Below are 25,531 nucleotides of genomic sequence, written 5' to 3'. Positions count from 1 at the left end.
TCACCAAGGGTGTCAAGACTAATACTCAACATTTCTAAGAGGTACAAGCTAAAGATTATAATGATTTATGCACCAACCTCGAGTCATGATGATGAAGACGTAGAAGAAATGTACACTGAAATTGAGAGTCTTCTAGATGAGCAGAAAACCCACTACACTATTATTATGGGGGACTTCAATGCTAAGGTTGGAAAAAGGCAAAACAGCACAGAAAGAGGAACTATAGGAAATTTTGGAATTGGTGAAAGAAATAAAAGAGGTGAAAGACTTGTGGAATTTGCAGAATCTCAAGGACTGTCAGTAATGAACACTTTTTTCAAGAAAAGGGTGAACAGAAAGTGGACATGGAAGAGTCCAAATGGATTAACAACTAATGAAATCGACTTCATCCTCACTAACAGAAGATATATTGTGAATGATGTTACCGTCCTGAATAAGGTAAATGTTGGAAGTGATCACAGAATGGTAAGATGTACACTTGATATAGATGTAGGAAAGGAAAGGAAAAAAACTGACTCGAGTAAATAATACAAAGGTCTTTGAGATAACAGAGGAGGAGAAAAAGCAGTATGTACTGGAACTTAAGAACAAGTTTGAGCTTCTGCAGGCTGCTCAGGACCAAGATATCGACGAGGAATATTACAACTTTCTGAAAGTGATAAAGCCCAAGAAACCTATAGGGAAACAGAAATCCAAAGAAGAAAAAATTAGTCAAGAAAAACTTGTCATGATGAACCGAAGACGACAAATGAAGAGCAAGAAAAACACTGACAGGGAGAAAATTGAGTATACTGAGTTATGCAAAGTCATTAGAAAGAGACTCAGAGAGGACATAAGAAGATTTAACACAAGAAAAGTAGAACAAGCATTAAGGGAAAACAAAGGATTTAAATCAGCAGCCATGAGCAGTAATACAGAAAGACAAATGATACTGAAACTGAAGAATAGCAATGGTGTACTTATAAACAGCAGAGAAGGCATAATTCAAATAGCAGAAGACTACTATTGAGAATTATACAAGGAGCGAGGGAATGATACCAGCAGTTGGGAAGATGGATTGCAAAGTAGGAACACTTACGACATACCCGATATTCTTCCTGATGAGGTAGAACATGCATTGAAGAAAATGAAGAATCGGAAAGCCCCGGGGGAAGATGAAGTTACTGTAGAGTTGTTAAAATTGGGAGGAAGAGACATAACACAGAAACTGGCAAGGTTCTTCACAAAGTGCATTAGAAAAGGTGTGACGCCTAAGCAGTGGAATAATGCAATCATAGTTTTGCTGCATAAGAAAGGAGATAAATCAGAAATTGGAAATTATAGACCAATTAGCTTGTTATCCCACATCTACAAGTTGTTCACAAGGGTCATTACTAACAGATTAGAAAGAATACTTGATGAGAATCAACCGAAAGAGCAAGCTGGCTTTAGGACAGGATTCTCAACTATTGATCACCTTCACGTAATATCACAGCTAATGGAGAAAGCAAATGAATATAAAACACCATTATGCCTGGCATTTGTGGATTATGAAAAGGCATTTGACTCCATACCGCATAAGGCAATGTTTCGGGCACTGCAAAGACAAGGCATAGATACCCTATATATTATGATTTTGAAGAAAATATATGAGAGTGCTACCTCCTTTATTAGACTAGACAAAGACAGTAGGAAATTTAAAATCGAGAAAGGAGTTCGACAAGGAGACACAATATCTCCGAAGCTGTTTACTGCTGCCCTTGCGGAAGCTTTCAGAAGATTAGACTGGTCGCAGAAAGGAGTCAATGTGAACGGAGAGTACCTAAACCATTTACTAGTTGCAGATGACATTGTGGTTATAAGCCACGATCCCAAAGAATTAGAGGAAAATCTTAATCAGTTATGCACAGTTATAAAGATTTTGGACTAAAGATGAATATGGCTAAAACAAAAGTAATGATGAACAAGTATGCCACGGAAAGGGAAATAATGATTGAAGGAGCAGTAATTGAAAAGGTGGAGTCATATACTTATCTGGGACAAGTTATTAGCTGTAATAATGATAAATGGCTGGAAGTCAAGAGAAGAATAAATTTTGGATGGATAGCATTCAGGAAATATAGTCACATACTGAAGAGCAATATCCCAGTTTGTCTGAAACGTAAAATAATGAATCAATGTATACTCCCCACCATGACTTATGGAAGTGAAACTTGGGCACTCACCAAAAGAATGGAAGAGAATCTGAGAACTACACAGTGAAGAATGGAATGAATTATATTGGGAATCAGACTGTTAGATAAGAAGAGAAACACATGGATTGGGCAGCAAACTCAAGTAAAGGACATTCTTATCAAAACTAAAAAACTAAAATGGTCTTGGGCAGGACACATAGCTCGAAGACATGATGACAGATGGACTAAGAAAATAACAGAATGGTACCCAAGAGGAGCTAGAAGAAAACCTGGAAGACAAAGGCGGAGATGGATAGATGAAATTCATGAGTTTTTGGGTAGTAAATGGATGGCCAGTGCTCAAAACAGAAGGAACTGGAAAGTTGCTGGAGAGGCCTTCATCCTGCAGTGGATTGAAAATGGCTGATGATGATGTCATATCTCATAAAAAAGATTCTTCTGCTCGTATGCTTATCTTTGATGACCTCTGATTTCTAGGCAAGATTATATATCTTTATTGGGGATTACTCTGACTTCTAATCTCTCTTGCATAAGCACATTACAAATATTGCTTCCTCTGCTTCTAAAAAATTGGATTTTCTCTTTCGCTCTCAGCATTACTTTTCTTCCAAACATCTGTTCACTCTGTACAAATTGCAAATACAGTCTACCATGGAATTTTGTTCCTACATATGGTGGTGCCCCAAAACTCTCTCAGGCTTCTAGAGTGCCTCAAAAGAAGGCAGTTAAGTTAATTAATGACTGCCTCATCTGTAACAGAGTCACTCCACTCTTTGTCTCATAGACATTCTGTTTCTGCTACATGCCTTTTCTATAGATACTTCCATGGGCACTGACTTTTAAATCTTCTAAATTGGCTTCTACAATTCCCACTCTCTCTCTTCTAAAACAGTCCGGACACATACACCCGGCCAGCATAATTTTACTGTCCAACTTCAAACTCACAAAACATATTTCTTCTTCCTGATTTATTCATTTAACTTCTGTTTTCTGGAACAACCTTCCTTCATATGTATTTCCTGAAAATTACAATCTGCAAATTCAAGTCTAATGTTAACAAGTATCTTCTTTCATCTTCTCAACCCTCAGCCCATGCATGGTACTATGGGTTCTAATCCCTCTCATTTTTGGGTTTTCATAAAAAAAAAAAAAAAAAATGTGCACACATAAGGATGCTTGAAATAAAAATAATGCATACATTATTACAATGGAATTTGTGAAATCAATATTCTATAGGTTTCCAAGGCAACTAAGATATGATATGTATGATCTCCTTTAAAAGCACAATCCTATTGGAATATGCTGACAGAAATTATTAATATCCCTTAAATCATTAAATTAATATTTAAATCTACAGAAAAGACAGTTGTTATGAGTTTATTGGTACATTAGCTAATGTGGTCATTTGCAAGGGGAAGTGTTACTTCCCCTTGTCTGTTCATACAAATACACGACTTCCAGTATTGTGATTCTGTCTTAATTTGCAGAAGTTTATTGTTGGTTTGATCCTGTCAAATGATTATTTTTGCATGGAGTATTTTTTTGCTTATAATCAACATATGGAACTTTAAAAGTTTCATTTGTAGGGCTACTAATAGTTCTAGCAGATTCTGCACATTCATTTCCAGTGATTCTGATATGCCTTGGAATCTGGAATGTTTTGATAACTGGATGATTTCTCTGAAGTTTCTTAATGACAGACTGTGATTTTCTTCTTAGGGGCTGTGAAGAAGTAGACTGTCTGTAAGACCCAAAATGCCATTTGCCAGTCTATATATTACACTGTAATAGAATTGATAAGAGGTGGATCTGATCTATGGCAGTTTGCATGGTGTATAACTCAGCAGTACACTACATTCAGTCTGAAATTTCTATATTGATCTGGTATTGAAAGAATGAGCTGCACCAGTACCAACTTTGATACCAATTTTAGAACTGTCTATTTATATTTCCAAGCTATATGAATATTGGACTAAGTGTGCAGCATGTAACTGTTTTAAACATTGTTTGGAGATGCTATTTTTCTGTGATGGTAAGAAGCAGTCACCCAGAAGCTTACTTTCTTTTGTTTGCCTAATAACATTTAACAGATTAGATTTAATATTAGTAGACAAACGAAAGAAAGTAAGCTTATACATAATCAGCAAAAAACAAAGAATAAAACACACACACACTTCTCACATTGCCTCTCCATTCCCTCTTCCTTCCTTTAATTTATTCAAACTAACCACTTCAACTATACACAAGTAAACCAACAATCAACTACCTGCTAGGTGAAGGCAACTTTCTGCACATCTATCTTGCAACTATCCTTCCTCAGTTTGAATTTGTCCACTGATGTGTGCAGTATGAGCAATAGAAAGGATGCCATCAGCACTAAGCATACTCAATCCATTCAAAGCTTTAAACATCTCAAGCAGATAATTTTTCATAATCTCCAGACTCTACAGTTTGCAGAATCTCCAAACACTGCAGTTTGCAAAACTGAATCCTTTCCTGCTAAGAGCACCCTTTTGTTCCTCTCATTAATGTCATTGCTGTTCTCTGTGCCCATTACAACAGATCTAAATCCTTCCTAAAATGAGGCTATTAAACCTGTATGTAGTGTTCAAGAGCTGAGCATAACCATTGTCTTGTACATTGGGATAATCATCTTCTTGTCCCTGTTGGTAAAATGTCTGTTTTGTAGACTTTCTACAAATTCTAGCTGGATTGTTTTTTCATAGGTTTACTTGTGTATAGGCTCAGGGAAATGAAAGTATCTCCATATCAGATGATTGGAAAAACAATTTTTGTAGAATGGTTTAATAATAGAGCATTTCTGCAAATGTGGAGTGAGGATCCTTTGGTTTAAGCTTTGAATAGACAAGATGCAAAAGGCACCTTATGATGATTGGGATCACGCCACTTTAATGCACTTGACTGAGCTGAATAATATGCAGGAGAACTGTATAATCAAATCAGGACTTTTCTACGAGTATAGTTGTATATTTTGGTAATCACTGCTAGTTTTAGCAAAATGGTGAGAATATGTAATTTCTTTAGCTAAGTATTTTTTATTGTGTTCTGAAAGTTCAGCTTGTTATCTGGATTAATGTCTAGAAATCAGATAGTAGATGCAAAGGGATTGTGTTATTGTCTAGTTGCAGTACTTATCAGGATTTAAGTTATATTTTCTTTGATTCCATTTGATTTTTTCATAGAGAGTTGATAGCCACTATTATTAGTCATGTTTCAGTTTTATTGCTTGTATCCTATAGTTATCTTTCAATTGCAGGCACATTTTGGGAGTGGCATGAGATACTAAGATCATCAGCATGTAGGTGGGTAATTACTGTAACAGGTATTATTGAATTGATTCTGTTTTCTGAATAGCAAATAGGGTTTTTCAGGGCTGAGCACTGAGGATTATCCTCTTCTCTAGTATATTTGTACTGCATGCAAAGGTATCTTTACAAAAGACACACACACAACTACACCTGCACAGAGGTCCTGAAGATGGCCATATTTGAAAACTGTTTTATTTGAACACATACACCTGCATTTTATAAATAACTCTTATTTGCCAATGACAAATTGTAGAAATAAGAACTAATTAAATGTATATATACACATTTAAAATACAAACTAAAAATATAAAAGTGATAAAACCAAGTATGACTAAGAGTGATAAAACATAAATATAGAATATAAAGTAAAAGTGATAAAATTTTATAATACACGTTATCATTAGTAGAGGAGTATGATTCAAGAAAGCAAGCTTATACAGCATCAGCCAAAAAAATAAAAAAAAAACACTTCCCATTTCACCCATCCATTTGTTGCAAAATTTTGTCTAGTTCTTCCTTGAATTTATTTAAGTTATCAACTTCCACAACGACTGATGGAAATTTGATCCAGCAGTCAACCACCTGCTGGCTAAAAGTAAATTTCCACATGTATTTTACAACTGTCTTTCCTCAACTTGAATTTATGCACCCCCAGGTGCACAATCTGAGCAAAAGGAAGAATCCCATCAGCTTTGAACTTGTTCAAACCATTCAAGGCCTTATACACCTCAATTAGATCACCCCACAGGTGCACAGTCACCAGACGCAATTTGCAGAGCTTAAGTTGTCCTTAGTAAGAGCAACCTTTTGTTCTCCTCACCAGTCTCGTTGCCCTTCTCTGTACTCATTCCAGTAGCTCTACATCCTCCCTAAAATGAGTCCTTGAGATCTGTGTGCAGTACTCAAGGTGTGGCTTGACCATTGCCTTATACAAGGGGATAATCACTTCCTTATACCTGTTAGCAAATTTCCTGTATGTTATAGACAATACCCCATGCACTCCTCTGTCACCTGTCTGCACTTCTCAGAAAACTTCATATCTAATTCCACAATTACACCCAGTTCTTTTCATTCTCCACTACCCTGAATGCAATACCACTCAAGGTAGTGGAGTTACTGGGGTTACTGCTTCCCATACTGCATTTCTCAATGTTAAACTTCAGATGCCCCCTTTCAGCTCATCTGCTCAATTTTTCTAGATCATGTTGCAGTAGTGTACTGTCATTAGTGTTTTTAACAACTCTGCCAATCTTTGTATCATTTGAAAACTTGGACATTAAGCCTGATATACCTTCATCAGTATAGAAAACATCAATGGGTCCAACACCGAACCCTGGAGATTCCACTAATAACATTAGCCCATAAAGAGCAGCATCCATTGATTACCACTCTCAACTATCCCTTTATCCATAGCAGCGACTTGCCCTTAATTTCATACTGTTCCAGTTTGTACAGCAGTCATTCATGTAAAACAGTATCAAAAGCTTTCCTGAAATCCAAGTATATGACATCAAAATTATTTTTTCCATCCAGTTCCTTTGTGAATTCTCAAATTCTCCAATGAAATTGGAGAGATAAGACTTCACTTTAACAAGCCCATGCTGTGTATGAACTATAACTGCAGTATTGTTTAGATGATCCTGCAGTGCTTCTTTAACCAGTGACTCCATAGTTTCCCCGGAACTAACATTAAACTAGCAGGTCTGTAATTGCTTGTGTCAACCTTTGTGCATAGGAGGTACATTTGCACATCTCCAGTCTGTGAGGACCTCCCCTGAATCCAAGGATGCTCTCATAATTACGGCTAAGGGATAGCTTACTTCTTTTACTTATTTTAATATAACTGGATAGATCCAACAACCCATCCACCTTTCTTATGTTTAGCTTCGACAATTTCTTCTCCGCTTTGCTCTCAGTCATTGCAAAATCCTTGAACTCCTTGATAAAGTTTGCTAAACATTTGCCATCGCCCTCGCTAAATAACTCCTCATGTGTGAATATAGATGCAAAATACTTATTCAGTTTGTCAGCTACCTGAGCAGGATCTTCAAGAGTCGAACCATCGTTGTTAAGTGGACCAATCTGATTTATCTCCTTCCTTCCTTCTAAAAAAAAAAATAAAAAAAAATATATATATATATATATATATATATATATATATATATTTTATTTATTTGTTTAATTTCATTTAGCATAAAATCATGTTTTCCTGTTATAAATTGATTATTTGCTATGTCATTATTAATACAGTTTATAAATTATCATTACAAATTGCAGTGTCTGGAAACTAGGCACCATAAGAGATTTGATTGAGCTGATGTCTGAATGAATTGAATAAGCTACATTAGTTATTCAAAATGTTGATGACATTTTTACACTTGTACAAAGCACACACATAAGGGTTCATAAATTAATTTAAATTAGCATTAGTAGATGCATACGATGCAAGAAAGCAAGCTTATGCAGCATCAGCCAAAAAAAAAAAAAACTCTCTGATTTCACCCCTACATTCGTTCCTAATACCTGTCCAGCTCAACCTTAAATTTATTTAGGCTATCAACTTCCACAACAAAAGATGGAAGTCTGTTCCACCAATCAACTACCCACTGGCTAAAGGCAAACTTCAGCACATCTATCCTACAACTGTCTTTCCTCAATTTCAATTTATGCCCTCTCAGGTGATTATTCTGAGCAAGAGAAAGAATCCCATCAGCATCGAGCATGCTCAACCAATTCAAAGCTTTAAACACCTCAATCAGACCACCTCGCAGGTGCCTAATCTCCAAGCATTGTAATCTGCAAAACTTAAGCCTTTTTTCATAAGAGCAACCCTTTGTTCCATTCACTAATCTTGTTAACCTTCTCTGTACTCATTCCAACAGCTCTACATCCTTCTTAAAATGAGGCCTCCAGACCTGTATACGGTACTCAAGGTGTGGCCTGACCATCTCCTTGAACAAGGAGATAATCACCTCCTTATCCATGCTAGAAAAATTCCTGTTTATCATTGACAAGACACGACGAGCTACTCTTGCAGACCATCTGCACTGCTCAGAAAATGTCATATATACCTACACAATTACCCCTAGGTCCTTTTCATTCTGTACCACTGTCAGTGCAGTATACAGAGTTGATATGTTACTCTGGGAGTTACTGCTTCCCATATATAGTACTTTATATTTGTCAATGTTAAACTTCATTTGCCACCTGTCAGCCCATCGGCTCAACTTTTCTAGATCCTGTAGCAGCATACTCTCATTAGTGTCATTAAAAACTCTGTCAACCTTCGTATTGTCTGCAAACTTGGACATTAAGCCTGATAAACCATCATCAGTATCATTTATAAATACAGAAAACAACAATGGACCCAACGCTGAACCCTGAGGTAATAACATTAATCCATGAAGAGCAGTGTCCATTAATTACCACTCTCTGTCTTCTCCTACTCAACCATCCCTTTATCCATCGGAGCAATTTGCCTCCAATGCCGTACTGCTCCAATTTGTGCAGCATTCTTCCATGTGCAACAGTATCAAAAGCCTTTCTAAGATCCAAATATATGATATCAAAGTTATTCCCTGCATCCAGTTGCTTTGTGACCACATGATAGTATCCAATTAAATTTGTCAGACAAGACTTCCCCTTAACAAATCCATGTTGAGTCCAAGCTATAACTGAAGTCTTGTCTAAATGATCCTTTCCTTCAGTGCTTCTTTAACCAGTGCCTCCATTAATTTCCCTGGAACAGAAGTTAAACTAACAGGTCTATAAATACTCATTTAGTTTGTTAGCCCTGAGGAGGATTCATCCCCCAATCTGATTCATCCCCTTCCTTCTAGAGTTTACATACTTAAAGAACTCTTTGCTCTTTTTCTTTGCATCCTTTGCCAAAGATTTCTCATAATCTGCCTTTGTCTTCCTAACCTCCTTTGTGACTTGGTTAGAGACCAGCATATATCTATCATAGGCATCCATGTCACCCATTAATTTATATGTATCCCATGCATTTTTCTTCACTGCCATATGTCTCATTAGTTCATCTGACATCCATTTAGGCCTAAACCTTGAACAATATTTCTTAGTTGGTATGTAAAGCCTAGTAGCTTCCAAGATTAATTCTTTGAATACGTTCCATTTTGAATTTGCTGTTGGTAACACCATCGGTTCATCCCACCATACAGAATTTAAATCCTGTCTCAGACCTCCGTAGTCACCTGTACAAAAGCAAAAACCCTTCCCTTTACCCTTGATGGTAGTTATCTCTTTGAGTAAATCCCACTTCATCACACTGTGATGAACTGTGATGATTCAGTTCATCACACTGTGATGAACTGAAGCCACCTAGTGGTCCCTCTATCTGCAGATTCTTAATGCATGAAGAATCACTACTGATAATCAGATCAATAGTATTACTCCCTCTAGTTGCCTCCCGGAAATGCTGATGTAGAAAACAATCATCCAATAAATCCAGAAAAGTCTTGCTAGTGTGTGAGTGACCAACCCACAAATTCCAGTCAATATCTGGGAACTTAAGATCCCCCATTATAAGACTCTCTGATTTACTGGCCCACTCTATTTCCCTGTACAGTTTTTTGTTATACTGATCAGAGTAATTAGGCCTATAACAGGCTCCTACTCTCAATTTTCATTTCCCAGTCTTATATCACGCCAAACTGCACTGTTCAACAATGTCGACTGGCTGCACTTCCTTGGTTTTATGTGTTTCTTAACTAATAGCATAATCCCTCCTCCTTTCCTGTACACATTGTACCCCCCAAATTCCATTCTGCATTCCTTATATTTGTGTGACACCACACAAATATAAGAAATGCAGAATGGAATTTGGGGAGATGTGATATCCCAACAATATCTGCCTTTGATGTTTTGACCAACGCCTCAAATTCATCAAATTTATTTACCAAACTCCTAGCATTGGTGTACATGCAAGTATACATGCACCATTTCCTATTCTTAGCTACCCTAACACAACCCATGTGTTTCCTTGTACCGCAATGATTCCCAGCAGTCTCTGAAATCCACTGCATCTTATTTTCCTGGCTGCTGCTCATTCCAATAGAAGCAGTGCAAGAATCACTTTCACCTCTGCCAGCAGCTACTGTTAATCTATTAGTCACTGTATCCCCCCCCAAGCTAGCAGTTTTCCAACCCACCTAACACTGCCTCGATAGCATCAGCAAATATTTTTGCACCGTTTCTATTTAAGTGTATCCCATCCCTGTAGAAGCAGTCTCTCATGTGTTAACAAGCACAGACCAGGCTGAGAAAAATTCTAACCCTGCCGAATTGATCTACAAATTGGGGAAGGAGTTATAGGGTTGATGTGAAGAAACGGACACAGCATGGGTTTGTTAAGGGGAAGTCTTGTGTGACTGATTTCATTGGATACTATGATGTAGTCACAAAGGAATTGGATGCAAAGAATAACTTTGATATCATATATTTCAATCTTAGAAAAGCCTTTGATATTGTTGCACATGGAAGACTGCTGCACAAATTGGAGCAGTGTGGCTTGGAGGCAAGTTGCTGCTATGGATAATGGGATGGTTTAGAGGGAGAAGACAGAGTGGTAATCAATGGATACTGCTCTTTATGGACTAATGTTATTAGTGGAGTCCCTCAGGGTTCAGTGTTGGATCCATTGTTGTTTTCTGTATTTATAAATGATATTGATGATGGTATATCAGGCTTAATGTGCAATTTTGCAGACAATATGAAAGTTTACAGGGTTGTTAAGGACACTATTGACAGTATGCTGCTGCAACAGGATCTAGAAAAGTTGAGCAGATGGGCTGAGAGGTGGCAAATGAAGTTTAACATTGACAAATGTAAAGTACTACTTTACATTTGTACTCATTAGCATTAGCTTTAGTAGAGGCATATGATGCAAGAAAGCAAACTTATTCAGCATCAGCCCAACAAAAAAAAAAAAAAAAAAAAACCACTACTCCCATTTCACCCCTCCGTTCGTTCGAAATACCTGTCCAGCTGAGCCTTAAATTTGTTTAGGCTATCAACTTCAACAACAAGCGATGGGAGTCTATTCCACAAACCAACTGCCCGCTGGCTTAAGGAAAATTTCCGCGCATCTATCCGACATCCGTCCTTCCTCAATTTGAATTTATGCCCTCTCAGGTGATTATTCTGAGCAAGAGGAAGAATCCCATCGGCATTGAGCATGCTCAAGCCATTCAAAGCCTTATACACCTCTATCAGATCACCTCGCCGATGCCTAGTCTCCAGCCTCTGTAATTTGCAAAACTTAAGCCTTTCTTCGTAAGAGCAACCCTTTCTTCCATTCACTAATCTTGTTGCCCTTCTCTGTACTCGTTCCAGCAGCTCTACATCCTTCTTGAAATGAGGCCTCCAGACCTGTATGCAGTACTCAAGGTGTGGCCTGACCAATGCCTTATACAAGGGAATAATCACATCCCTGTCCCTGCTAGAAAAATTCCTGTATATCATTGACAAGACACCATGAGCTACTCTTGCAGCTCGTCTGCACTGCTCAGAGAACTTCATATCTGCCTGCACAATTACCCCCAGGTCCTTTTCATTCTCTACCACTGTCAGCGTAGTACCACAGAGTTGATACGTTGATCTGGGGTTACTGTTTCCCATATGTAGTACTTTACATTTGTCAATGTTAAACTTCATTTGCCACCTCTCAGCCCATCTGCTCAACCTTTCCAGATCCTGTTGCAGCACCATAGTATCAGTAGTGTCCTTAACAACCCTGCCAACCTTGGTATCGTCTGCAAACTTGGACATTAAGCCTGATACACCATCATCAATATCATTTATAAATACAGAAAACAACAATGGACCCAACACTGAACCCTGAGGAACTCCACTAATAACATTAGTCCACGTTGAGCAGTGTCCATTGATTACTACTCTGTCTTCTGCCACTCAACCATCCCTTTATCCATAGCAGCAATTTGCCTCCAATGCCACACTTCTCCAATTTGTGCAGCAGTCTTCCATGCGCAACAGTATCAAAAGCCTTTCTAAGATCCAAATATATAATATCAAAGTTATTCCCTGCATCCAGTTCTTTTGTGACTACATCATAGTATCCAATCAAATTGGTCAGACAACAATGGACCCAACACTGAACCCTGAGGAACTCCACTAATAACATTAGTCCACGTTGAGCAGTGTCCATTGATTACTACTCTGTCTTCTGCCACTCAACCATCCCTTTATCCATAGCAGCAATTTGCCTCCAATGCCACACTTCTCCAATTTGTGCAGCAGTCTTCCATGCGCAACAGTATCAAAAGCCTTTCTAAGATCCAAATATATAATATCAAAGTTATTCCCTGCATCCAGTTCTTTTGTGACTACATCATAGTATCCAATCAAATTGGTCAGACAAGACCTGCCCTTAACAAAACCATGCTGTGTCTGAGCTATAACTGAATTCTTGTTCAGATGATCCTGCAGTGCTTCTTTAACCAGTGCCTCCATTAATTTTCCTGGAACCGAAGTTAAACTAACAGGTCTATAATTACTTATGTCAGCCTTTGATCCTCCTTTGTGAATTGGGGTTACATTTGCACATCTCCAGTCCATGGGTACCTCCCCTGAGTCCAAAGAAGCTCTCATAATTATGGCTAGGGGTTTGCTTACTTCCTTTGCTGCCTCCTTTAATATAACTGGATAGATCCCATCCACCCCGGGTGCCTTTTTTATGTTTATCCTCAACAATTTCTCCTCCACTTTCCTCTCAGTTATTAGAAAATAATCTAGCTCACTGCCAATGTTTACTTCACCTACGACATTCCCCTTCCTGAATAACTCCTCATTTGTGAATGTAGATGCAAAATACTCGTTTAGATTGTTAGCCACCTGAGCTGGATCCTCAACTGTTGAACCATCAACATCCAGCGGACCAATCTGATTCATCCCTTTCCTTCTTGAGTTTAAATAGGTAAAGAACTCTTTTCTGTTTTTCTTTGCGTCCTTTGCCAAGGGTTTCTCATAATCTGCCTTTGCCTGCCTAATCTCCTTTGTGACATGGTTACAGACCAACTTATATCTATCATAGGCTTCCATGTCACTGATTAATTTGTATGTATCCCATGCATTTTTTTTTCTCTGCCATATGTCTCATTAGTTCATCTGACAACCATTTAGGCCTGAACCTTGAACAATATTTCTTGGTTGGTATGTAAAGCCTGGTAGCTTCCAAGATTAGTTCCTTGAATGCTTCCCATTTTGAATTTGCTGTTGGTAACATCATCAGTTGGTCCCACTGTATAGAATTTAAATACTGTCTCAGACCATCATAGTTGCCTTTACGAAAGCAAAAACCCTTCCCTTTACCTCTGATAGTAGTTACCTCCTTGAGTAAATCCCACTTCAGCACACTGTGATCACTGCCACCCAGTGGTTCATTTATCTGCAGATTCCTAATGCATGAAGAATCACTACTGATAATCAGATCAAGAGTATTACTCCCTTTAGTTGCCTCCCGAACATGCTGGTGTAGAAAACAATCATCCAATAAATCCACAAAAGCCTTGCTAGTGTGTGAGTGACCAACCCCCAAATTCCAGTCAATATCTGGGAAATTAAAATCCCCCATTATAAGACTCTCTGATTTACTGGCCCATTCTATTTCCCTGTACAGTATCTTATTATACTCATCAGAGTCATTAGGCCTATAGCACACTCCTACTCTCAATTTTGATTTCCCTATGCTCATGTCACACCAAACTGACTCGACACTGCTCTGTCCATCAGTGTCGACTGGCTTCACTTCCTTGGATTTTATGTGTTTTTTAACTAATAGCATAACCCCTCCTCCCCTCCTGTCCTGTCTATCCTTTCTATACACATTGTAATCCCCAAATTCCAGTTCTGCATTCCTTATATCTGTGTGACACCACGTCTCTGATATCCCAACAATATCTGCCTTTGATGTTTTGAGCAATACCTCAAATTCATCAAATTTATTTACTAAACTCCTAGCATTGGTGTACACGCAAGTATACATGCACCTGTTTTTATTCTTAGCTACCCTAACACAACCCATGTGTTTACTTGTACCGCAATGGCTCCCAGCAGTCTCTGAAATACCATGCATCTTGTTTTTCAGGCTTCTGCTCATTCTAATAGAAGCAGTGCAAGAATCTGTTTCACCTCTGCCAGTGGCTACTGTCAATCTATTGGTCTTTGTCTCCCCCCAAGCTAGCAGTTTTCCGACCCACCTAACACTGCCTCGATAGCATCAGCAAATATTCTTGCACCCTTTCTATTTAAGTGTATCCCATCCCTGTAGAAGCAATCTCTCCTGTTAACAAGTACATTCCAGGCTGAAAAAAATTCTACCCCTTGAGCCTTGCACAATCTTTCCAGGGCCGAATTGATCGACAAAGCTCGCAAAATATACTCCCTCCTATCGTGTCTGGGCAGAATTGCAGACACTTTCAAATTCAACCCTACTTCATGGCTTTTTTTCAACAGTGACCTGTACTTGTTAAGTAATTCTGCTGGTCTCCTACTCTTAATATCATTAGTGCCAACGTGTACAACTATATCACCTTTTGTGCCCTTAAAAGATATCTGCTCTACAACGTCATCAACCTTTGCCCCTGGCAGACATGGGAAGCAGTAATCCCAGAGTAACATTTCAACTCTGTGGTACCACACTGACAGTGGTAGAGAATGAAAAGGACCTGGGGGTAATTGTGCTGGCACATATGATGTTTTCTGAGCAGTACAGATGGTCTGCAAGAGTAGCTCATGGTATCTTGTCAATGACATACAGGAATATTTCTAGCTGGGATAAGGAGGTGATTATCTCCTTGTATAAGGCAATGGTCAGACCACACCTTGAGTACTGTATACAGGTCTGGAGGCTTCATTTTAAGAAGGATGTAGAGCTGTTGGAAGGAGTACAGAGAGGGGCAACAAGCTTAATGAATGGAACAAAGGGTTGCTCTTATGAAGAAAGGCTTAAGTTTTGCAAATTACAGTGTCTGGAGACTAGGCACCTGCAAGGTGATCTGATTGAGGTGTATAAAGCCTTGAGGGTTTGGTTTCTTGCATCATGTGCATTTGCTAATGCTAAATTTGCTTTCAACCTGCTGGTAGTTGATTGTTGGAACACAGTTCCATCTGGTGTTTTGTGGATTGGGTACTTAGCATAAATTTAAGAAAGAATTAGACATATTATTAAAGAAGATGGACTGTTTTGTAGGAAGGTGTTTTTTTTTTTTTTTTTGTTTTTTGGCTGAAACTGTATAAGCTTGCTTTCTGGCATATTTACCCCTATTAATACTAATATGTATTATATTATTTTATCACTTTTGCTTCATATTCTCTGATAATTTAAATAAATTATATTTTTCCCTCTTAATTATCCTTTGTTTAATTGCTTTTATAATTTTAATATTCATTTTAAGTTGTATTTTAATTGTGTTATATGTATATATTTTATTTGTACACTTTTATTAAAGTTCATATTTATATAGTTTGTCAATGGCAAAAAGTTTATAATTTGTTTATTCCTGATGCAAAATGCTTTTTTTGCAGCAGCAACATTTTATTATACTAATATAGAATTGAAATAAAAGCACAACCAATGTGCATCTTCAGTGGAAATTATTCAAATGACTTTAAACATTGACAGAACGGATGTATCTGAAGAACCCGAGAAAACTTCTCAAAGCAGTGTATATGCTTATAGTGATCAAAGTGAACATTCAGAGAGTATTATGCAAAGCAAACAACCTGGCTATTCAGGTAACATAAAAGCTAATCTAATTTTTTTTATATCTTACTGTTTTGTTATTTTGTGTATTTATATAGTATTTTTCATATGTTCAAATTTTTTCCTAATTGTATTATTATATATGTGTATATATATCTATTTATATTATAGCTATGTACATTTAGAGAAAATTAATATTTGGTCATCATAATTCCTTTCCAAATAAAGTTAATAAAATTATTTTAAAAGAAATTGTAAAAATTATTTAAATAAATCAGTGTAAATAAAATAAATGTTTTTAAAATTTTACTTAAAATAAACATTAACTAAAAGGCATACTAACTAGTTATGAGAGTAGTTTTCATATTTTTTTTTATTTTATGTTTTCTGTATATGGCATATAGTGAGGAAGTCTATGCTAATATGTTGCTCTCACATTTGCAGTGTTTTGATTTTACAGTGATTTGGATATTCCAGTGTATAATTACTGTTAATTCCAATCACTCAGTTATATCCAGGTATTATTTTTCCATCTTTACCAATCATATGTTAATCCTCCACCCCTACCCCCGACGATAATTTGTTTAATTCTTCTTCTTTTTTTTTTTTTCTTTTTGTTTTACCAAGTTTATATATTTGGCTATGGTAAGTGTACAAATGTGGCCAAGAATAGAACAAAACAACATGGTAAAGTCTCTACTCCATAGAGGTCATTCTTTAATTGACCCTACCATGAGTGAAGGTGCACTGTAGAGCTCGGACATTGAGGTTTTTTTAAGTCTGAAGATGTTAAACCTAAGGAAATGTATTTAGGAAGGATAGGGAAGATAGAAGGGGTGGTGGGGGTCATGCTTCTTATCAAAAGTAGGCTGAGCACGATGAAAGTTTTCCCCAATTCAGACATTTTGCATATTAGTATAGAATCTGTATAGTGTGAACTAGTTGGAATCTACAGGCCAGATGATTGTGAAGATTACGATGAGAGCCTCTACATCCAAATGGAATGGGCAAATAAGCACAAATGTCTTATTATGGGTGATTTTAATTTGCGTCTAATTGATTGGAGCAAATGGGAGGGAAACTCCACACGGGGGACAAAATTTTTAAATCAGATAGATGATTGCTATTTGTATCAACATGTCAGGGAAAGAATACTCTAGACCTCATCATCACCCATGAACTGAATTACATAATAGGGCTGACAATACAGGAACCAGTAGCAGGAAGTGATCACGGAGTTCTACGGTGGAAGAGAGAGAGAGGTAGCAGTAGTTAAAGGCAAAGGAATGGGTTATAATTTCAGGAAAGGAAATTACGATGCCTTAAGGTGCTACATGGCCTCTATTAACTGGGTAGATATCCATAGAGAGCGAATACAATTGAATTATGGTATACCTTTAAAACATTAATCACAGAAGCCTTGAATGCTTATATACCATTAAAAAAATACTCCATGAGGAGGATTCCAAGTTGGATGAATAATGAAGTTGCCAGATTACTTGAGCAGAAAAAGACAGCATGGAAAAGTTATAGAGCAATAAAAAGTACTGAAGCCTACAACAGCTACAAAGTGATCTGTAATAGTGCCACAGAAAAGGTTAGGCTGGCAAAGGCAGATTATGAGAAATCGCTGGCAAAAGGGGCAAAGGGGGGATAAGGAATTCTTCACATATACAAATGCAAAGAAGAGAAGGACAAACCAGATCAGACCCTTATGTAATGGATGTGGGATAGTAGAAAACAAAATTTTACACCCTTTCCCTTCAGAAATAAAATTATACATGTGGTACGCAGATGATATACTTATAATAGGTAATAAATCCACAATAGACAATCTTTTTTCAAAATTTGTCAATTCTTCTTAATTTCAGCATGAGAAAAACAAATATAATATTTAAAACTCTTGGTTCCACGATATAGCCCTTCTTACGATTTAGCGGAATATTGGTGAATACTGGGAATTTTGGAGTCTAGAGTAACACTGAAACAGGAACCGATACTCCATGTTTTTTTCTTGTATTTCTGTGCATCATTTACCTTGCAAGTGATGTTATGAGTAATGGTCATTTCTTTTTTTTTTTTTTTCCAGTTTTATGGACAAAAATTACGTAAAGAGTCATGCTCCCGTGTAAATGTGTTAACAGTGTTGACAATTTTTGTTGTGTGTGTGTGGTGATGTGACATTTTCCTCTTAGAAACGTCAATTGATTCCACTTGTGAAGACAGCCTACTACCATTATTTTTGCTGTAATGTAGGGGATAAAGATGAGCCCTGGGCACCTCATATTTGTTGCAACACATGTGCTGAAATAAATAAAATTCAACCATACATGGAAATAAATCTCCGTGTATGGTTGAATAACAAAGGATGTTCAATGCCCTTTGCCATCCCAATGATTTGGAGGGAGCCTTCAAATCATGCAAATGACTGTTATTTCTGCATGGTGCCTCCTCTTTAGCATGGCATGACAAAAAAAAGGAAGTGGACTGTGGAATACCACAACATCCCATCAGCTATCCGACCAGTGGTACATGGGGATGGTCTGCCTGTACCTCACCCTCCAGAATAGTATACTTTGGAGTCTGATGAAGATGGGGACAGTGTGAGGAATGATGTTCAACCTGGGCCTTCAACATCACAGGATCCTGATTCTGTGCCAGAACCTGAGTCGCCTCATGAGTCACTCAGAATCACTCAAGGTGAACTAAGTGATCTAATTCAAGACCTAGATCTATCGAAAGAGAAGAGCAGAGCTTCTGGGATCAAGGCTCCAACAGTGGATTCTTCTGCAACCAAATGTCAAGGTGTCCATGTACAGGAGCAGGTAGAGTGCTTTGACTCCATATTTTAAAAGTGAAAATGGCGCCTCCGTAGCCAGGTGGGAAGGAGCAGCAGTGCGTAGCACACACTTCTTGATTAGACCGGGGTTCGAGCCCATCACCACCAAATACGGAGGATGCGGAAAGGTCAGGGAATGACCACCGCATATCCCAGAGCAATATGGCCTTAGTTGCTAATGCTCCTAAAAACCAAATAACAAACAAACAAACAAACAACAACAAAAGTGAAAACAACCTTGTTGCCTGCTGTAATGTCAATGGTTTGATGACAGCTTTGAATGTGGAGCACAACCCACAGGACTGGAGGCCATTCATAGACTCGTCAAAGCTGTTTTGCTCCACAATGGCAATGCTCTGCCTTCAATTCCTCTTGTCCACTCTGCCCAAATGAAAGAGACATGTGAGAATATGAAATTAATTCTGGAAGCAATGAAGTACAAAGACCACCAATGGGAGATCTTGGGGACCTGAAGGTCATTGCAATACTGCTGGGTATGCAGTTGGGATATATATGAAGTACTGCCATTTCCTGTGTGAGTGGCCAGACTTTTCCAGAGAAAAGTCTCTGGAAAAGTCTGGCCTCTAAAGGAAAATCTGCGTCCCAGGGAAAAAATTGTTCAGCACAATCCTCTGGTTGATCGAAGCAAAATTCTTCTACTCCCTTTACACAACAAACTGGGACTCATGAAGAACTTTGTTAAGGGGAAACCAGGATGGAGAAGCTTTCTCAAGTTGGGGTAAACCTGAGAGGACAATTTCCGCTGTTGAGTGATGCTAAGGTTAAGGAAGGAATCTTTCTTGGTCTGCAAATTTGTGAACTTTTAAAAGATTAAAACTTTGAATGAGTCCTACAGGGTAATGAGAATGCAGCTCGGAAAGCCTTTAAAAGTGTTGTGCATGATTTCCTGGGAAACTGAAGAGCTGGAAACTATGTTGAGACTGTGAAACAACCTTCTAAAAAAGTATCAATTAGGCTGCAACGTGTCACTGAAAATCCACTGTCTCGACTCTCATCTGGGCTTCTTCACTGACAACTCTGGTGCAGTGAGTGATGAGCACAGTGAGTGATTACACCAAGACATTTCAGCAATGGAAAGAAGATATCAGGGTAGGTGGAATGCTTCTATGCTTGCTGACTACCGTTGGACAGTAAGATGCCCCGGAAATGGAATACAAGCGACAAGTGAAAAGAAGGAACTGTCATGAATAGGCCACATTTTTAGAAAGTACTTTTGAGAAATATGGCCACCGTAGCTGAGTGGTCATGTTCATGGGTGCCTAAGTACACATGCCTTGAGTAACGGGGGTTCAAGCCCATGACTGCTAAATACGGTGTCGTTTCTTGTATTCTGTCTATCTTGTGAACTCCTCTGACCGTTTGGTCATCCCTGAGTATAAACAGAAAATTTGTTATTTATTTTCGGCTCCTGTGCAGTTTTCTCGTGTTCTTGTTTTTTTACATTTTAATTAAAAACAACTGTGATTTATGTTGTAATCAGAAAATGTAAATATGAGATTGTTTTAATATTACTTTTCACTCCGACTACTACTGAAATTACTATATACTGAGACAATAGCAATAGTACTGTATCTCAAAAACTAGAGCTAATAAAGAATTTCTGAAGTCATATTCATTTTTCTCGACCCAAAATCTCTCTATCTGCTCTCCAATCCTCTTTCCTAGTGGACAGCTCTGGATGATCTGCTCAACAGTGACCACTACCTGTTAATCTGTAAAATTCAAACATTGCACTCCGTAATGGAATAAAATGAAAAATTTCCAAGGTAGATTGGGCTAAGTACCCTTCTCATGTATACTTTGACAATCAGATTCTCAAATGTCACCCAATTGGTACAGTTGCCAACCATATTACAAAACAGATTCTAGCAGCTGTGTCTACAGCCGCCCCACAATCACAGTCAAGAGCCTGTGGAACCATAAATCATTGATGGAATGAGGACTGTAAGAATATCAAAAAAGGAAAAAAAAAAGCATGCATGGAATCTATTCCAGAAACATCCTACCACCATCACCAATCTTATAAACTACAAGAAACTTAGAGCCAAGGCCTGCCATATTAGCATTAATTGAGGCATATGATGCAAGAAAGCAAGCTTATACAGCATCAGCCAAAAAAAAAAAAAAAAACTTCCCATTTCACCCACCCAGTCACTTCAAATGTTTGTCTAGTTCAGCCTTAAATTTATTTAAGCTATCAACTTCCACAACAACAGATGGAAGTCTTCAGCAATCAACTACCTGCGGGCTAAAGACAAACTTCCACCATTAACCCCAGGGGCTCACATCTGGTGAGTGTGGGCTTGGCACACCGAGGGTCCTGAGCTTGATGTCATCATTCTTCTTTTTCTTGGTGATTCCCTTCTACCTTTTTTCTCTCTCTCTCTCTCTCTCTCTCTCTCTCTCTCTCTCTCTCTCTCTCTCTCTCTCTCTCTCTCTCTCAGGGTAACTCAGAAATTTTTGGGTGGTGCAGCATAAGCCTCAGGATTCCTTGCACCATATAGTTAATAATAATAATAATAATAATCTATTCTACAACTGTCTTTCCTTAATTTGAATCTATGCCCCCTCAGGTTCTTAATCTGAGCAAGCAGAAGTATCCCATCAGCTTTGAGCCTGCTCAAACCATTCAAGGCTTTATACACTTCGATCAGATCACCTCGCAGGTGCCTAATCTCCAGATGCTGCAACTTGCAGAACTTAAGCCTTTCTTTGTAAGTGCACCCCTTTGTTCCTCTCCCCAATCTTGTTGCCAGTGCCAGATTAAAGCAACTGGAGGCCCTGGGCTTAGGAGACCTTGGAATGCCCAAAATTAATAGCATCTGATCATGAGAAACAAAATCTCGTCCTATTCTTTATCTACTCAATGAAAGTAGAACATTGCTGAAATTTTAGCATTGATAAAAAGATAGTTTATAAAATTATAACCTTTAATAAGTTTACAAAAGTATGGAATCAATGAAGACATTCACACAGAATATTCATAGAGGAATCAGTATAATTACACTATATACAAAGTCAAAACAGTTTCTTTCAAGATTTTTTGGATGCAAACTTATGAATTATATCATTAAAATCATACGAAATTTTTAGAAATCTTCAAGTACCGTGTTAATAGACTAGAAAAGAATAGCGAAAGCTTAAAAAGCGGTACTCACCTTGAAATTGCCTTCTACGCTACAACCGTAGCTCAAATATATGGGTTAACTATGGTGTATTTACACCGATATTATATAGTTAATTATCAAAACCCATAAGGATTATGCCTAGTGCATTTAATTTTCCAAATACATTACCACCACACCCTTCTGGCATCTCTCATAATGTGGATATAACTTCGCAACTGAGATGGCATATTGTATTACCTACCCGCCCACTGATGACGGAGCCAAAAAGCTTCGAAACGATCGTCTGGGTGGTGGTACGCTGAAAATAAATAACAGTAGTCTTCTCTACTAGAGAAGCGTTATTTATTTGAAGTAATTCAATAGTAGCTATCTTGTTGTGAAGGCAACCACATTATGAGATACATTTAAAACGATGCCTTCTACGCTACAACCGTAGCTCAAATATATGGGTTAACTATGGTGTATTTACACCGATATTATATAGTTAATTATCAAAACCCATAAGGATTATGCCTAGTGCATTTAATTTTCCAAATACATTACCACCACACCCTTCTGGCATCTCTCATAATGTGGATATAACTTCGCAACTGAGATGGCATATTGTATTACCTACCCGCCCACTGATGACGGAGCCAAAAAGCTTCGAAACGATCGTCTGGGTGGTGGTACGCTGAAAATAAATAACAGTAGTCTTCTCTACTAGAGAAGCGTTATTTATTTGAAGTAATTCAATAGTAGCTCTCTTGTTGTGAAGGCAACCACATTATGAGATACATTTAAAACGATGCCTTCTACGCTACAACCGTAGCTCAAATATATGGGTTAACTATGGTGTATTTACACCGATATTATATAATTAGAAAAGGTGTGATGCCTAAGCAGTGAAATAATGCAATCATTGTTTTGCTGCATAAGAAAGGAGATAAATCAGAAATTGGAAATTATAGACCAGTTAGCTTGTTATCCCACATCTACAAGTTGTTCACAAGGGTCATTACTAACAGATTAGAAAGAATACTTGATGAGAATCAACCGAAAGAGCAAGCTGGCTTTAGGACAGGATTCTCAACTATGGATCACCTTCACGTAATATCACAGCTAATGGAGAAAGCAACTGAATATAAAACACCATTATGCCTGGCATTTGTGGATTATGAAAAGGCATTTGACTCCATACAGCATAAGGCAATGTTTAGGGCACTGGAAAGACAAGGCATAGATACCCCATATATTATGATTTTGAAGAAAATACCTCCTTTATTAGACTAGACAAAGACAGTAGGAAATTTAAAATCGAGAAAGGAGTTCGACAAGGAGACACAATATCTCCAAAGCTGTTTACTGCTGCCCTTGAGGAAGCTTTCAGAAGATTAGACTGGTTGCAGAAAGGAGTCAATGTGAACGGAGAGTATCTATACGATTTACGATTTGCAGATGACATTGTGGTCATAAGCCACGATCCCAAAGAATTAGAGGAAAATCTTAATCAGTTATGCACAGTTAGTAAGGATTTTGGACTAAAGATGAATATGGCTAAAACAAAAGTAATGATGAACAAGTATACCACAGAAAGGGAAATAATGATTGAAGGAGCAGTAATTGAAAAGGTGGAGTCATACTTATCTGGGACAAGTTATTAGCTGTAATAATGATAAATGGCTAGAAGTGAAGAGAAGAATAAATTTTGGAAGGATAACATTCAGGACATATAGTCACATACTGAAGAGCAATATCCCAGTTTGTCTGAAACATAAAATAATGAATCAATGTATACTCCCCAGCATGACTTATGGAAGTGAAACTTGGGCACTCACCAAAAGAATGGAAGAGAAGCTGAGAACTACACAGCGAAGAATGGAACGAATTATATTGGGAATCAGACTGTTAGATAAGAAGAGAAAAGAGAAACACATGGATTAGGCAGCAAACTCAAGTAAAGGACATTCTTATCAAAACTAAAGAACTAAAATGGTCTTGGGCAGGACACATACCTCGAAGACATGATGACAGATGGACTAAGAAAATAACAGAATGGTATCCAAGAGGAGCTAGAAGAAAACCTGGAAGACAAAGGTGGAGATGGATAGATGAAATTCATGAGTTTGTGGGTAGTAAATGGATGGCCAGTGCTCAAAACAGAAGGAACTGGAAAGTTGCTGGAGAGGCCTTCATCCTGCAGTGGATTGAAAATGGCTGAAGATGATGATGATGAAGTCGCAGTTTAGCATTTTCTATGCAGAGAATGCTAAGATCAGACAACCGATCTTGGGACATTGTTGACTGTAGATCATTCTTTATCCTTTTTAGTCTAGAAAATGATCTTTTGCCAATACAGTTAGTAACCATTAAACACAGGAACAATCTGAAAATTGAAACTTTTCCAAACTTTTCCAAATCTACATTTGGAAAAGTTGTCCAAATCTCCTGGAATATTATTTGATACATATCTTGGTGGCTGAAATTTTATTTTTCAGGGTGAGCTTGTTTCACATACAGGTGGAAGTGCAGGAGTTCATCGACTAGACCAGAGGTTCCCAAACTTTCTCGGTTCACGGCACCCTTACTGTCCCAGTAATTTTTTCACAGCATGCCTAGGCCAAAAGAAATACCTAACACAATGGTTTTCGACCTTTTAATATATACCTATATAATAATTTTATTCTTTATATAGAGGTACTAAATAAAGATCAATTATAAATCGCCACAAAATTAAAAAGATACGGTATTAAAAAGACATTGTACCATACCCTTTATATTGTACCCTTTTTATAATGAAATAAATATACAAATTTCAAAAAAAAAAATAAAAAAATAATAAATTTAAGTAACTTAAACACAAATTATACGGCATCCCAAGAATGTTGTTGCGGCAGCCCGGTTGAAAACCACTGGACTAGACTAAGGTCAACATCCTTTGGCTACTCTTGCATCAAAATCTTGACACCATTGTGAATATATTTTTTTACCTGGTTGCTTGCAGGTTCATTAAAAATGAAAAATTGCCAGCTACACTCCTATTGTTGCACTTCTTTCTAGGTTGTCTTCAAGGGCATCCATGACAGGAATAAATGAGTTTACCCTAAACTTGTCTCACGGAAAAAGTTTGTCTAAGGCTTTGGGTGCTGTTCCATCATTGTTTTGTTTTTTTCGTACTCTCTGCCTTCTTTTGACAGTTTTGTACTCTACATCCTGTAGAGAAAAATTTTGCCTGCTGTTCAATTTCATGAAAATTAGCCCAGGTATTTGATATGAACTGCAATAGTGAGCTGTAAATATTTGCACATGTGCTCAATGAA

At 37.7% G+C, this 25,531-nt stretch overlaps 1 protein-coding gene across 2 annotated transcripts in view; it reads left to right on the top strand.

The window, feature by feature from the left end:
* The window catches only part of LOC150083157 (WD repeat domain phosphoinositide-interacting protein 2-like), a 387,374-nt gene that overhangs the window by 300,153 nt on the left and 61,690 nt on the right, over nucleotides 1-25,531 (top strand). For both annotated transcript variants that reach the window (XM_090377860.1, XM_090377861.1), the window contains exon 10: nucleotides 16,164-16,276. In XM_090377860.1, the coding sequence (XP_090233986.1) occupies nucleotides 16,164-16,276 (113 nt within the window). The remainder of the gene's footprint in view (nucleotides 1-16,163; nucleotides 16,277-25,531) is intronic.

This window comes from Mastigoproctus giganteus, chromosome 7 (assembly GCF_048544385.1).
Source record: "Mastigoproctus giganteus isolate SK-2022 chromosome 7, ASM4854438v1, whole genome shotgun sequence".
Taxonomy (NCBI): Eukaryota; Metazoa; Arthropoda; class Arachnida; order Uropygi; family Thelyphonidae; genus Mastigoproctus; species Mastigoproctus giganteus.
Note: the sequence above shows the minus strand (reverse complement) of the source record. Positions and strands in the feature narration are given on the sequence as shown.